This window comes from Heterocephalus glaber, unplaced genomic scaffold, assembly GCF_053883595.1.
Source record: "Heterocephalus glaber isolate CG9 unplaced genomic scaffold, H.glaber_assembly_v1.0 deba00001572, whole genome shotgun sequence".
Classification (NCBI taxonomy): Eukaryota; Metazoa; Chordata; class Mammalia; order Rodentia; family Bathyergidae; genus Heterocephalus; species Heterocephalus glaber.
This window is the reverse complement of record NW_028258357.1, coordinates 20,522,588-20,537,222: the sequence shown is the minus strand read 5'-3', so window position 1 is coordinate 20,537,222 and position 14,635 is coordinate 20,522,588. Positions and strand designations below refer to the sequence as shown.

General features: G+C 52.7%; 1 protein-coding gene across 8 annotated transcripts in view; it reads right to left on the bottom strand.

The window, feature by feature from the left end:
* Stab2 (stabilin 2) overlaps positions 1–14,635 on the bottom strand; it is a 152,451-nt gene that overhangs the window by 69,323 nt on the left and 68,493 nt on the right. For all 8 annotated transcript variants that reach the window (XR_015443579.1, XR_002394978.2, XR_002394977.2 and 5 more), the window contains exons 24-31: positions 13,555–13,648; positions 12,326–12,484; positions 10,309–10,404; positions 9,607–9,702; positions 7,377–7,424; positions 5,945–6,081; positions 5,417–5,531; positions 1,821–1,898 (exon numbers count right to left, since the gene is read on the bottom strand). Coding sequence is in view for 5 of the 8 variants with exons in the window: in XM_021258401.2 (XP_021114060.2) it covers positions 1,821–1,898; positions 5,417–5,531; positions 5,945–6,081; positions 7,377–7,424; positions 9,607–9,702; positions 10,309–10,404; positions 12,326–12,484; positions 13,555–13,648 (823 nt within the window). In the remaining 3 variants the exon portion in view is untranslated. The remainder of the gene's footprint in view (positions 1–1,820; positions 1,899–5,416; positions 5,532–5,944; positions 6,082–7,376; positions 7,425–9,606; positions 9,703–10,308; positions 10,405–12,325; positions 12,485–13,554; positions 13,649–14,635) is intronic.

Genomic DNA, 14,635 nt, shown 5'->3' with positions numbered 1-14,635 from the left:
TTTGCTACCTGGTTCTTTTCAGAAAAACTGAGCTAGTCCTTGAGTTAGAGGAAGATAGATACATCTGTGAGTGTCAGGAGCTGAAGGGAGAGGAAAGTCTTGGGATAATTAGATGGGAAAGGACAGAAAACTATGAGGAGGTGGCTCAAGGGACTTGGTGGTCCTATTTCAGGTCATGTAACCATTTGCACCGAGAAGGCCATTGCAAATCCTTGGGGTTCATCCAGGATTTGAACCCCAAATGGGTACAGAGCATGGGAAGTGGTATGGGCTGGAACTTAGCTCCATTCCACGCTGGGCCAGGAGGAAAAAGAAGAGGATCAAACCAGCCTTGACTGTGGCAGTGGCACTGAGATAGAGGGTGCTGCTGAGTCCTCACAGTGGAAGGAAACGTGGCTCAGGGAAGTTATGTGACTGGCCCAAGGCCACACAGCTAGTCAGCACCCACATTGAGACTGTATAGCTTTGGAGTCCAGCCTCTGGACACTGAGTCACATGCAGGTGTGGGCTACACGGGTCAGGGAAGGCTCTGCAGAGGGCAGAACTTGAATCGGCCCCCATGGTGACAAGCTCAGTGCAGGAGATGGATGGAAGTGCTATTCTTTGAAAGAAGCTGTGTCTATCAAAACTGTGAGAGTGGAGGCGAGGTGTGGTGGTGCACACCTACAATCTTAGCACTAAGAAAGCTGGGGCAGGAAGATCACCGTGAATTGGAGGCCAGCCTGGGCTACATAGTGAGTTCAAATCCAGCTTGGACCACACAGCAAGACCTTATCTTAAAAAATGAAAAAATAAAAAAGAGAAGAGTTTAAAAGGGTATTTAGTACATTGAAAAGCCATACTTAGAAAAGAAAAATACTCTTGATAAGTAGTGTTACTTTGTGCTGTAGGAAATCACAGCTTCCTGCAAGAGATGAATCCCTTGATGAAAAATATTTCTTCTGGGGCTGGGGATTTAGCTCAGTGGTTCCGTCACCTGCTTCGCAAGCGCAAGGTCCCGAGTTTGATCCCCGGTACCAAAAAAAAAAAAAAAGCTTCTTCTGGCCTCTTGGTAAGGCAAGAGGCTCCAGAGTGCTTTGCAAAATAACAGACCTGGGAGTCTGAAAATTAGCCTCTCTTTTCTGGACAGAGATAGTCGATCATTTCTACAACTTATGATCCAAAGTGAGGATCTGAGTGCCAAGTGAGAAAAATTGTAGTTAGATACAGTTTGTTAACTGTTTTCCCCAACCTTTTACCTTTTCAAAGTTCCCAGTGCACCCTAAATTCTAACTTTCATTTTAAATGAAGATCCCATTACAGTAACTGAAAATTACAGGGTTGTTTATAACCCCACTTCCACTCTTCTTAATGTTTTCTACTTCATACCTTCGTATGCTGTTGAATTGGGGCTCAGAAGAAAGCAAAACTCTCATGATACTTTTTCTACCCTTTTCCGTTTTCTCCTTAGGCCTCTGCCTCCATTATTTTTAGGGTGTAATAATTTGGAGGGGGCGTGGAGCAGTGCTAATGGACTTCATGGTGTTGGGCGCTCACGTGCCCTTTAGTGGCTTCTTTACTCACAGGGAGAAGTGTGTGTGAGCCTGTGTGTGTGTGTGTGTGCGTGTGCGCGCGCGCGCCACACCTGATGGAGGGCTGGTGTAGAACACAGGCTGAGAAATGGTAGACGAGTTGGAGTGACTGAAGGCCACCTCCGAACTGTTTTAAAACAAAGCTAAGGAGCACCGTTCAGGTTTCTCTGACAGCGAGGCCAAACAGTTTTGATTTCCCAAAGCCGATGCCATACAGGCAGGTCAGTGGCCAGCAGGGACACTCCTTACCTTGTCGATGATGTGAATCATGCCGTTGGTGGCCACATTGTCACCATCGACGATGGAGGCTCCTCCGATGGTGACGTTCTGCAAACGCAGAGCGCGTTGCCCAGGTGAGCTTGAGAACACACCAGCATGCTCTCGGGTGGGAGTCGCAGTAAGGGACAGCTTTAAACTGTGACTCGTTAGACACCACACACACACACACACACACACACGTGCGCGCACAACCATACTTCCCCTACTAGGAGGTGTGATCAAAATACACAGTACAGGTTTACATTAAACATTTATTACAGGGGCAGCCCACTTTCCGGTCCCTCCTGTCTCTCTTAGACAGAAGCTGTCTTTCTCTTAATAAATGTTTCCTACTCTAAAAAAACAAAACAAAAAAATCCCCCCAAACAAAAAAATTTATTACAGTAAAAGACACATTGGCACGAGTCCCCCTCAAGACCCTCCTGCGCCCATGGAACACACCCAGCCCATTGTCCTTGCCGCTTTCTGAAGCAGTTCTTGACGTATCTTTCATGTCTTTGTGAGACATGATAAAAATACGGTGAATGGTGCTGCCGATTCCCATCCAGCAGGAAGACAGGCTGGGAAAACATGACAGTTCATCCTCAGCTGCCTACTCCCTGGATCTGGCCCTGTTCTGCTCATTTCCACAGAAAATGGCCATGAAAAGCAAACATTTTGTAACGATTAGGACACGGAAGCAGCCAGGAGAGTGCACACTCTCAGGGAGGAGGACTCCAGAGCTGCTGTGGAAAGCGGCAAGAACATGGGATAAATGTGTGTGAAGCAAGGGGGCGGATTTTGAGTGGAATTAGTGGCATGTCTTCTACCATAACACATTTTTAACATTTAAACATTCACCGTACTTTTCGATCAGACCCCATCTGGGAGAGATTCTCCGATCGTCAGTTCTGCTCTATCCCATTTTACTAAGAAGCTTCCGGTGCAGTTCATTCAGTGACTTCGAAGTCTGAAAATGATTTCAGACAGAGGTGTGGCTGAATTGTGTCCCCTGCCCCCACAATTCATATGCTGAGGTCCTCACTCCCAAAACTTGGGTTGTGACCTTATTTGGAGATAGGGTTGTTAGAGAGATGCTCCAGGAAAAGCGGGGTCAAGAGGGTGGCCCCAGCCCAATATGCCAGGTGTCCTCATAAGTAGGGGACACTTGCTACAGAGACACCCAGGGAGTGGCGAAGGTCATGTGACCAACACGGATGCCACAGGCCAGGAGCCAGGCCTGAGACAGTCCTTCCCTCAAAGAAGCAACCACCTTTGCCAACACTGAGTGAGGGCTTGCAGCTTTCAAAACCACAAGAGAATATATTTCTGTTCTCTAAGCCACTTTGCCTGTTGTTCTAGCAGCCTGAGCACACAAATGCAGACAGTCATTGGCTTTCTCCGTCAGAATCCAACCACTCTTAGGACTGCTCATTCTACGAGGATGGGCGAAGTGAAACTCACCTCCCCACCCTGCCAGCCACCAACCGAGCAGAACTGAGCGGCTTCTCCTCTGGTTTCCTCTCCTCTGCCCCGCCCCAAACCTTTGTTGGAGATTCTGCCCGGGGACATGGGTGAAGAAGGAAGGACACTTGTGTCACCCTGGGCAGGGGACATGACAAAGGGTGGCACTCCGCATGTCTCTCTTGGTTAGTGGGAAGCATTCTCTAGGACCCAGGAGCGACTCGTTAGAAATGTGTTTCTGGGCGGCTGCTCAGGGAGGGGCCTTGGTTGATCACATGGGAACCTACAGAGCTCGGAGGTGCCCAGAAGGGAGGGTGTTTAGCTGGTTCTTGTTAGAAGAACCGACAGGTGGAATACGAGTGGGTTGGCATGGCTAAAGTGATCATTGTACGATGCATGTGTGCATGGCACCATCATGAACACACTTTACATAGGTATGCACTTTGAATGTCCTTTTGTTTATCCACAGCCCATTGTGCATATTTAAGTGTAATATTTCAGCACATATGCCCACTGTGTAAGGATCAATTCGGGACGCTTGGGCTGCTGACATCCCAGTCAGCTCTCATTTCTTTATGATGACGACAGTCAAAGCCAGCTCTCTTAGTTATTTCATACATATAACATTAACTATAATCACCCTTCTGTGGAACAGTACACCAGAACTTATCCCTCCTACTTGGCTGTATCTTTATACCCATGAGTCTATCTCAAATTTTTATTTAAAATTCTCAAAAATAATACGAGTGTCACTGGAATGATTGAAATGAGAGGTAAAAAAATCTATGAAAGGCTCCAGGCAAAAAGGAACTTTCCTGCATTGTTGGTGGGAATGTAAACTAGTATAACCACCGTGGAAATCAGTGTGGAGAGTCTTCAAAAAACCACGACTGAAAATTCCATGTGACTCACCTACCACCTTTCTAGGTCCCTTCCTAAAAGAGTTAAAGCCATCAGATTACAGTGATCCACGCATGCCCATGTTTATAGCAGCACAACTCACAAAAGCTAAATCTTGGAAGTGGCCTATGTGTCCATCAGCAGATGAAGGGAAAAGAAAATGTGGTATTTACACACAGTGGAGCACTACTCTGCCATAAATAAGGGTAAACTGGAGTCATTTGTAGGAAAACGGATGCACCTTGAGACCATAATGTAAAGCGAAATAGATCAGACCCACAAGCTTGAATATCACATGGTTTCTCATATATGAGAAACTCAAAATATAAATAAATTAAAGAGCAAAACAAATGGTAGATAATAGGGAACAGAGAGGTAGATCTTTTGTGAATGGAAAGGCCAAAAGAGAGGAAGGCAAGGAGATGGACAAAGCATTAAGATGTGTTACATCCATGTGCCACTGTCTACCGTGAAGGTAGTCATTACGTACCGAAAACACGGACTAACAGAAAAGGAAGGGCATAGCTCGAAAGAATTCATGCATATTCTGCCCCCTGAAAGGAATCCCCGGGGAGCTGGGCGCATTAGGGTGTAGCTGCGGGGGTCCCTGTCCATCCTGGGGGAGGCTCCGAAAGTGATTCTCCAGCAGCTCTGGCCCCAGCCCACAAGCCACAGGTGGGCAGCTCTGCCCACTCTCATCCTGGGCGACTCACAGAGAGAGCTTTGCGGAACCCCCAGCTGGGCAGCCACCTGCCTCGGGGAACTCAGAGCCCGAGTCTGAGTCCAGGACCCGCTGTGGAGGCGCTAGGCCAGGAGCTCCTCCTGCTGGTGCAGAGCAGGGGCTCAGTAGGGGCTTGTGGTCGACTCTAAGTTCCTATGCACTGAGAGTGATCCATGACGACCCTTAGTAGGCTGTAGTAGCCAGTTTGGAGTAACTGCGCACCATGATAAAAGTCTGTGCCTGCCAGGAGGAGGGAATGCGGCCACGCCTCACAGGGTCCGTGCCATAACCTCTTGTGTGCGCATGTGTGTGTGTGTGCGTGTGCATGTGTGTGTGTGTGCATATTAATATACATTGATAATTGTTCTAACTGGGTGATGGTCACGTGGAGTTCTACTTTATTTTTTGCACTTATTTGGAAACTTCCTATCACAAAAGTTAAAAAATACCACAAGAATAAAAATGTCATGCATCAGTGAGACCATCGACAGAGCTCTCTTACCCCATCTGCCTTTTCCAGGTGAAGAAAGCCACCTGGTAGAGACGTGGCCAGCATGTCAGAGGATGTCAGGCTCTGCAGATCTGCCACACCGTAGGTGCCTAGGATGGTGTGGAACCTAAACAACAGACCGTGGGCTTACAGTGAAATATCAGCATGAGAGGAGGTGTCAGGGAGAAGCCAGGAGAGCAGGTGCTGGAGCCAGGCTGCCATTGGAAATACCCTTTCTGCAGCCATGGCTAAGTTAGTTACTTAGCCACTCTGTGCCTCAGTTCCCACACCTACAAATGGGGGAGTTAGAGCACCTGTCAGGGTTGCTGGGAGGGCTAACAGAAAGTTACATGCAAAGCTTGGCGTGGAGTTGGCTGTCATGGTCACCAGCAGTCACCATGTTAGTGGAGAGAAGCGGAGGGAACCCTGGACAGGTGAGTTACATGGACTTGAAGGGCATGGGCTTCCTTCACTGAACATCTAGGGTAGGTTCGGACCCGGGCCCAGGGCACCACGAAGACCGAAGTAAACAAGACTTACTTTATCAGGGCCGGGAGATCGCTCCATGACAACCAGAAGCTCTTCTCGTCTCGGTCCATGTCCTCAATAGCTCGCCAGGACGGCACGAGGACGGTGAGGTTGGAGGTGCTGGACAGCAGGGGTTGCAGCGACGCTTTCTGGATCACAGGAGGAGAGCACAGTGACCTGACTCCCGCCGAGGCCCACAGGGCTGGATTCCATGCTTGGCAGAGTTGACAAGTGATGGAATTCCAGGGACGCTGTCCACCCCAACTGCTGGCGGATGCCTCCAATTCTCTAGTGAGACTCATTCTTTTTATTAAAAAGTGAGGCTTGCCAGAGTACCTGCTGGCAAGCCCAGCACTCTAGGAGGCTGGGGCAGGAGGATCTTGAGTTCAAACCCAGCCTGGGCATCTGTGCAACTTAGTGAGACCTTGTCTCAAAATTAAAAATATAAAAGGGCCATGGATGTGGCTCAGTGTGAAGGCCCTGGGTTTGATCCCCAATCTCATGAAGAAAATGAGGCTTGTCAGAATGCAGATTTTCTTGAACAGGTCACTTTGAGTCATTGCAAGTCCTTTACACTTCAGTCTAAATAAGGAGCCAGAGAAATAGTCCTGATAGAGTTGTGTGTGTGCGTGCGTGTGTGTGTGTGTGTGTGTGTGTGTGTGTGTGTGAAAACAAACCTTGGCTCTCAGCATTCGCTGATTTCAGGCTGTGGCCACTGAAAGTGAATGGGGGACACAATTGAAGGGGACAGGAAGATCGAGGCCGTGCGCAAGCCTGTGCACACAGGCTGAGGCCTCGCCTGAGGACAAGGCAGGCGGAAATCAGACCCCTGTGGGGGCGGGATTCCCAGAGGCCCCTGCGGAAGTGACAGGGAGCTGTCCTGGGGTGCAGTTGAGCAGGCCCCGTGAGACAGAGCCTTTAAGCAGGGGTGGAGCATCTGTCACAGGCAGAGGGGGATGCAGAGGCTGCAGCAGGTGGGGTGGCCTGGGCTCCTGATTATAACACTCTCCAGGGGAGGGAGGCGCTCTTCTGGGTACGCCAAGTACCCAGGGGGAAGCACTACTGAGTGCCCCAGACTGCAGCGACAGAGCCACCTCCGTCCGGATGGCTCTCATCAGGAATGGTGTTCACTTCTTACAAAGCCCTGCGGTGGAGGACGCTGAGCATCTGAGCACCCAGCTAACCCTGCTCCAGAAGTGGGCAGCCGTGGCTGCTCAGCGTCACTTGGGGGCTCTGAGGCACCCCGACACCCAGGGCAAACTCAGAGTCCGGAGTGGGCACCCGGGAAGGGAGGTGGGAATGTGCCTCGTAGTCAGGGCGGAGGACTGCTGCGTGGCACAGCCCCGTCCTCCTCACCACCCGTACCCTGTCTGCCTTTGTACGCATCCATCCCACATTTCCAAACTGAGGCAGGCCAAGATCGCATCTCCAGCGAGGTACTCACACTGATCCACTGGTTAAAGGCAGCTGCTTCGGGGAGAAATGACAACTCCTTGTTCATTTCGAGGCAGGGCAGGAGGGAGAGAGGAGAAAGACAGGGGGAAAAGGACAATGAGGAACAGGTCACACTCGCCCTGCAGGGTGGGCCGGGCTCACCGATGAGGGTGCTGTGTCCCAGGGGGCTGAATTTCCTCGCCCCGGAGCTGCACATTTCTCTCTCTCCTAGGGGGCTCCGTGACCCTCTTTACTGAGGTAAAGCATGAATTCCAGAAACTTCACGTCAAGCAACAACCTGAAGTTCTCTCAAATCAGAATTTGGGCTGTAAGGGCACGGCCAGCCAGACCCTGAGCTGGGTGAGAAGGTCAGCAACAGTTAGTGAGTTACACTTCCTGCACGTAGGGGCCGGGGCTGGGAGCCCAGATCAGACCACCTAGGTCTTGGCTCCAACACAACCATTCAGCTCGAGAAAGGGGTCATGAGGCTCCAGCTCACAGGACTGATGAGAAACAGGGGGGTTAACGCTTTTAAAGTGGTTTGAATAGAGGCTGCAGGCGGGAAGTGTTAGCCCCTTGTTTGAAATGGACTGAGCATGGACCTTGTTAATGAATGAGCGTGGATAGGAAGCCACCACCGCCAGAACTGGGATGGAGCGAGGGAAGGGATAGGTGCCAGAGGGAGAAGCTGCTATTCTCTAACTTGCAGTGGGCTCAGGAGAGCCACGCCCTGAAGAGAGTTGGTTACGGCACTGCCGGTAATCAGTTCTCTTTGAAGGTATAACAGAGTTTTAAAAAGCTCTAGACTTCGTGTTAGAGAGATGGGGTTTAATTCTTGGGTCGTCTATTTCCTAGCTGTGTGATCTTGGGCAAGTCACTTAACCTCTCTGAGACTCAGTGTCTCGTGTGATTACTGAACACGATGAGGTTTAAGTGCATTCAGATATATGAAAACAGTAAAAAACCTGTAAAATATCACCCAAGTGGCAGTAACAATTATATGCAAATTTATATAAAGGCAACAAATCTCAGAGCTGTTATCAATTCCTTTTTAAAAGCAGTTGAGGTTATTAAAAGAGTCAGTAAATACATGTTAAAAAGTAAATTAGTAGCCAGGTATGTGTAATCCCAGCTACTTGGAAGGGAGAGGCAGGAGAATCACAGGTTTGAGGCCAGTTTGGGCAACTTAGTGAGATCTTGTCTCAAAATAACGAATAAAAAGGGTGGGGATGTAGCTAGTGTGGTACCCTGGACTGATCCTTAGTACCAAAGAAAGAAAAAAGTTAATTGGTAAGAAAACAAAGCAGGAGAGCAGAGCTGCCGGAGTAATTCCTTCCAGGGGCGTTTGGGGTGTGCAGGCCCCGCGCTGGGCCTGAACTGACTGCAGGAAGCCAGCGGAGGGTCTCGGAGGGGAGGGAGGGCCAGCCAGGCGGGGAGGCTGTGGGAGAAAAGTGGACCCTTGTGGACGCCCGCGGCCATGCGGGGCTGGGCCTGCAGCTTGTGAGCATGGTGGAGAGGGCCGCCACGAAAGCAGAAATCCAGGGTGAGGAAATGTGGCGTGGACAGAGCCGAGCTGCTGCATGGTGCAGGGTCAGGGGGCAGCTCTCTGCTGCTGCAGCGACAGAAGAGTCAGTGGGGAGCAGAGGGGGGTGCCTCAGATAGCAGGGGAGGCCCTGGGGACCGGCGCTCAGTGTGGGAGGTGGGGTCCCCGGGGTTGTGAGCCTCACATCCGTGTGAGCTGGAGTCCGGACCAACTGCTTTGAGGGGAGTAAAAAGTAAGTGACAGGCAAATTTGTCAACTTACTTTGTTGCTCATTTTGACAAATATTCTCTCTCTCTTTCATTTCACTCTTTTTGAGACAGGGTCTGTCTATGTAGTTCAAAGGTAGCCTCGAACTCACAGTGATCCTCCTGCCTTAGCCTCCTGAGTCCTGGGATTACAGACATGCACCACCATGCTCGAAGTGGACAAAAAACGTGAGACAGTGGCAGTTTGGTGTGACCCCTACTCTATGGACAGGATACTCCGAACCAGGCGGGCACTGGGCTCTGCACTTAGGCATCTGGTTAGAAGGTGCAGGGAAGTCAGCTCCCTGCAGCCTGCAGAGCGAGAGGCCTCGGGCATGCATGGCGCCCGTGAGAAGCCTGCGAATCTCCTGCTGAAGCCTTTGTGCTGCGAGGTTTGTGCTCCCGGGGCTTTGTCTTCGCCATTCTGCCCCAGGTCCTTGAGGGCGACTTACGGTGGCCACGTCGCCGTAGCACAGGACTCCGTCCCCCTCGTAGCCCTCCTGGCAAACACAGCTCCAGGCGCCAGGGGCCACAGCTTGGCAGGTTGCCTGCGGAGACCAAGGTGAAGGGAGTGGGAGCTGCATGCGTGAGACCCCGGGTGGCACCTGATTTGGGAACTGCAGACCAGAGCGGAGCAAGGAACCCACAGACCGCAGGTGGAGAAACTGTGGCACGCGGGCCGGAGCGGGCTGTTTGTTATCACCGAAAGCCCTACAAGGTTCGCCATCGCGGCCACAGGCCCTGAGGGTCACAGAACAGCTTGTGCGGCAGCTCTTATTTAATCACAACCAAAACTTTTCCTCCCTGCCAGCCGATGAAAAATGCAAAAAACGCAGTTAAACTTGAGTTTCAGACAAATGAGGAATAAGTGTGATAGAAGCTTGTCTCATTCAGGCACTATTTGGGGCATATTTCTGCTGAGAAAATATTCTTTGTGCATCTGAAGTTCAAATTTAACTGAGTGTCCGTGTTTTATCTGACAGCCCAGTGTTGGCGCTTCACGCTTTGCAGCGGAGAGGATTCCATCCGCTCACACTCTGCTCTCGACTCCCTTTGTGGATGAGACAGAGTCTGTTGCTTCCTAGGCTCAGATAAGAAGTAGTAACCTAACCTTTTTCTCTCTTGATCCTTTTTTGGTTTGTTTAGTAACTCACCAGTGGGTGACACTTCCCGGTTTGTTCCAAGCATGAGATTATCGGTTCGCAGTCGATCCCATTTCCTCGAAATCCTTTCTGACACTCACATTCGTTCTGTAATTCCAAGAACACAGTCAGAGGGACCCTGAAAGCATGAGTTTTCCCTGCCTCATCCTCTGAGACACTGAACAATCCCCCAGGGAAGCCTTGGCTGCGGCCCCCCAGGGAGCAGGGACAGTGTCTTTTGTTTGCTCTACTTGGAGCCGTCAGTCTCCTGTCACACGGTCCTTGGTGCTTCCCTTTTGGGTTCTTAACCCTGAAGTGCTTGTGGAGAGCCTGGGGAAGGACTTGGACCTCACCCCGGAGAGCTTGGTGCCCATGCCTACGAGAGGCGGGAGCGAGCCCCGGGCGTCCACTCGGTGGAGATGCGAGCATGAGGCTGTTGCCAGCATGGAAGGCACCTTGCTCAGTTTAGAAAAGGCTCCCTCCGTCAGGTGGATTGAGAAGGCACTGGCCCTGCGTGGACAGCCCACCAGCACATGGCTCAGCGGGCAGATGGCACCTCCACGCCAGTAACATGGCCTTTCCCGTGTGCAGGTGCAGCGGGACGCCAGGGTTCGGACTTCGGGGTGCAGGGCCCAGACAGCTTCAGCCTCCGAAGCTCTCAGGAGGGACCAGTGTGGGCAACACCTCACTCAGCCCTCGGCCTCTGGAGCTGTGACACAATGCTTTTCACTGTGCCCCGCCACCCAGGGTGAGGGGCCTTGGTGTGGTGGTCCTAGGAAACATACAGGCACCACAACACTTTTGTCTTCTCTCTAAAGCAATTTGCATCTCAAGTGCAGCAAGGACAAACAGAAGCATTTACTGAAAGCTTGGCGAGACATGACATAGGGAGGTCGTCCAGGATTAGGGCTCCTGGGGCCCAGTGTTAAAGCTCATCGGCTCCTGACCTGCAAGTAGGTGGGGGCGTCCGGGAAACCAGAGGCGTAGGCAGGAAGGCAGCCCCCGTTTTGGGGGTCAACCAGACCACGGACGGGGCTCACTGTGCCTGGATTCACAGTGTTCACCTCTGATCCCATGTGTGTCTGTCACCTCACACAGGGCTGTGTTTCTCCAGGGCTGGTTGAGGCCTGACCCCGGTGGCTTTCTGTCCCCACCACCGAGTCCAGAGGCCCCCGCTGAGTTGGGTCAGCGAGGGAGGGAAGGAACACACTGACAACACCTGCTTCATTTTGTCATCCGCACAGCATCTGTTCTCTCTCCTCCTAGGCGAGGTCCGGCTCTCTGGCTTTGGGGATGCCCTCCCACTCCCTTGGCCTTTCACACTCCTCCGCCCCAGGGTGGCAGCATAGGACGCTGGCCCAAGCTGTCAGCATGGCAAGCAAAGGCAGGCCCGCCCTGCGCAGTGCCCCTCGTGGTGGGAAAAATCCATCCCTCCGGGAGGAGAAGAGAATGTGGAGATTCAAAAAACGTCAGACTCAAAACATGCAAGTGAGAAATTGATTCAAGAGCCAAAAGATAAAGGGGCGATTTCAGATCCAGGCTCCCGTCTTCCACGTCTTCTGGCCTCCTGGAGGGAGGACGTGGAGGGTGGGTGTGGAGTGGGGCCCCATGCGTCCCTCTTCCCACGGCCCTGGTCCTAGCCCACTTTGTAGCAGTTGCCCTCTCTGTCCTGGTCTTGTCAAATGAAGGCAGGCGAAAGTGACACGGGCCACAGATCGCTATGGGAGTCTAAACCGGGGTCCGAGAGGTGACCCGGGGAGCAGCGCCGGGGCCAGCCCTCCGGTGCAAAGCCCACAGCACGGTTTCTTTTCCGTGTGATGTGAGGGAATCACTCAGCGCCTCAGAGCCTCCGTTTCCCTTTCTATGGGGTGGGGTGATATTGATACCGATGTCCTGGGTTTGCTGCCACAGTGAGCCCATTCTCCTTGCCACAAAGGACAGGAAGACCCACAGCAAGCTCCAGTCAGTGTGAGTCTGTGCTGGGACCAAAGTCCTGGCCCCTCTTCACCTCCCACCCCGCGCAGCCTACCTGGCCCGGGCCCACGTACAGACAGGTGGCACTGCCATGGCAGCCGCCCTTGCTGGGCAGCAGGCAGGGGTTGATCTCCTTGCAGTCCCTGCCACTGCCCATCCAGCCTCGGTGGCACACGCAGGTGTGTGACCCTGGGCCGGTTTTGATGCATTCAGCCTGCGGGAGGAAGAGGAGAAGGAGCTGGAACTCTGAGCCAACGGGCCAGCTGCATGATTCCAAGAGTCTAAGAGGGTCCAGGGGAACGTGCTGGAAGTGCGTGTGTCCCAGAGCGAAGTGGGGAGGGTGGGCAGGCTTGTTTGCGAGAATGTCAGCAGAAGGATGAGATGGTTTCGAGGGTGAAATTGCCTGGGACGGGCTGCTCCCGCTCGCCCCCCTGTGCTAGGGATTAGGTCAGGGACTGTTTCAATTGGTTTGCAGTCAAGGAAGGGACTGTTGTCATCTCTACGAAAGGGGAAGCAGGCATTGCTGCGAGCCACATGGCTGCAGAGGCACGGGCCCAGCTCTCCCTCGGTGACACTGGGGTCCGAGCCCCTAAGCGCCATCCTAATGCCCGGGGGGGCTGCAACAGGCTGAGAGGAGGAGGAGAAGAAGATGACAAGTCACTGGGGTGGGCCTGTCTGGGGTGGGCGGAGCTAGGCCCTTGCGACCCCGGAAATGACGGAAGCAGATTCAGCCGGGGGTGGGGGTGCCAGCCACCTGGCGGTGGGTGGACAGGAGAGGAAGTCATGCCACCCCACCCGTGGTTACACCCTGGCTTAGGAATGCAGTGGCTGGGGTGGGGGTGGGGTGGCAAGATTGGCAAGATATTAGGGCGAACAGTGTGGCTTCTGGCCACACCGCTAGTTGCAGCTGAGCCCAGGGCCACTCACTCAACTTCCTGAGCCTCAGTTTTCTAACGGGCACCATGGGAAGAGCAGCATCCACTTCAGTGTGCGGGTGGGAGGAGCACATGCGACCGGGCACACCCCCCTGTGAGCTGTGAAGCCTGAGTCAAGAGTTATTAGCCTCGATCTCAATATCAGGTTCTCAGGCTGTGTTTTTGGAAGTCCCCAGAACCCTTAATTCTGCCTGGAATTCTGGGCTCACGGCAGGAGTCTTTAGCATTGGAGGTTCAAACACAAGAGCTCCCTGGGTATGCAGAGTGATCAGACACTGGCTTTGAGAGTTTCTCCCCTCAGGATTTCCAAAAAGTCCTGTGTAGCTGGGAGGTAAAGGCTAACACTCACGTTGCGGCTGCAGCCTCCCCGGTCTGGGTCTCTACAGGGGTCCTGCTCGTAGCAACCAAAGCCGTCATAAAGGTAGCCGTCCTCGCAGATGCAGCTGTGCGGGGAGAAGGGCACAGCTCAGCCCCAACCGCCCAAGATGGGCCAGCTCTTGGGGAGGAAGTCAGCATCCAAAGGTGGTCGTGTCCTTCTGGGGTCTGCAGTCAGACAGCTTCCCTCTTCTTGGCAGTGGTGTGACCCTGCACGTGGCCCTCCACAGTGGGCACTTGGTTTCCTCTTCTGGAAAGTACACGGGTCTGACGCCTCCTGCCTGAGGCCACAGCGAGAATGAGATGAACAAATGCACTCAGGCTGTGCAGCAGCGTCCTAGGACACCCTGCGGCTCAATGCCGGCAGCTTCTCTGCTCCTTCTGGGCTGGAACTTGCCTCTTTATACCTCTTCCTGCTCAGGGCTAGCTATTATCTCTGGGTCAGCAGAGAATAACTCTGTTTAGGTGACAGCTCTTAAAATACTGGGAAAGCACCATGGGGCCAAGTTCCTCTCTGCCTAGGTGGGGTCGTCAGCTCTCAGGGGCTTTTTCAGAGCTGCCCCAGGCCCTCCAAAAAAGCTTGAGGCCCTTGCTGGTCCCTCAGATATTTTGCGCCCAAACACAACATTCTCGGGTACCCCATACTGGAGGTGACCTGGTGTCTGACCCATCACCCTTCCCAACACGCCTCTCGAGACATTTGCTGGTGATGCTTTTGCTGTTAGATGCAGGGCATTCATTCATCCACAGTGTCTATCATGGGTCAAGGTCCGAAGAGGAACGGCCTGGCGCCATCTGTCCCTGCACTGCCTCCCGGTACACACTGCACTCAGCTATTCCTTCACAGAGGACTCAGAGGCACCCAGGGTCAGTTTTTTTTTGGTTTTTTTTTTTGGTATCGGGGATCGAACTCGGGTCCTTGCGCTTGCAAGGCAGGCAATGGAACCACTGAGCTAAATCCCCGGCAACCCAGGGTAAGTTTGATCACAGTATTTTCGCCTGATGCCCGGGGGTGGATCCCAATTCCTTAAGAAGATGTCTTTCTGTCCTACAAG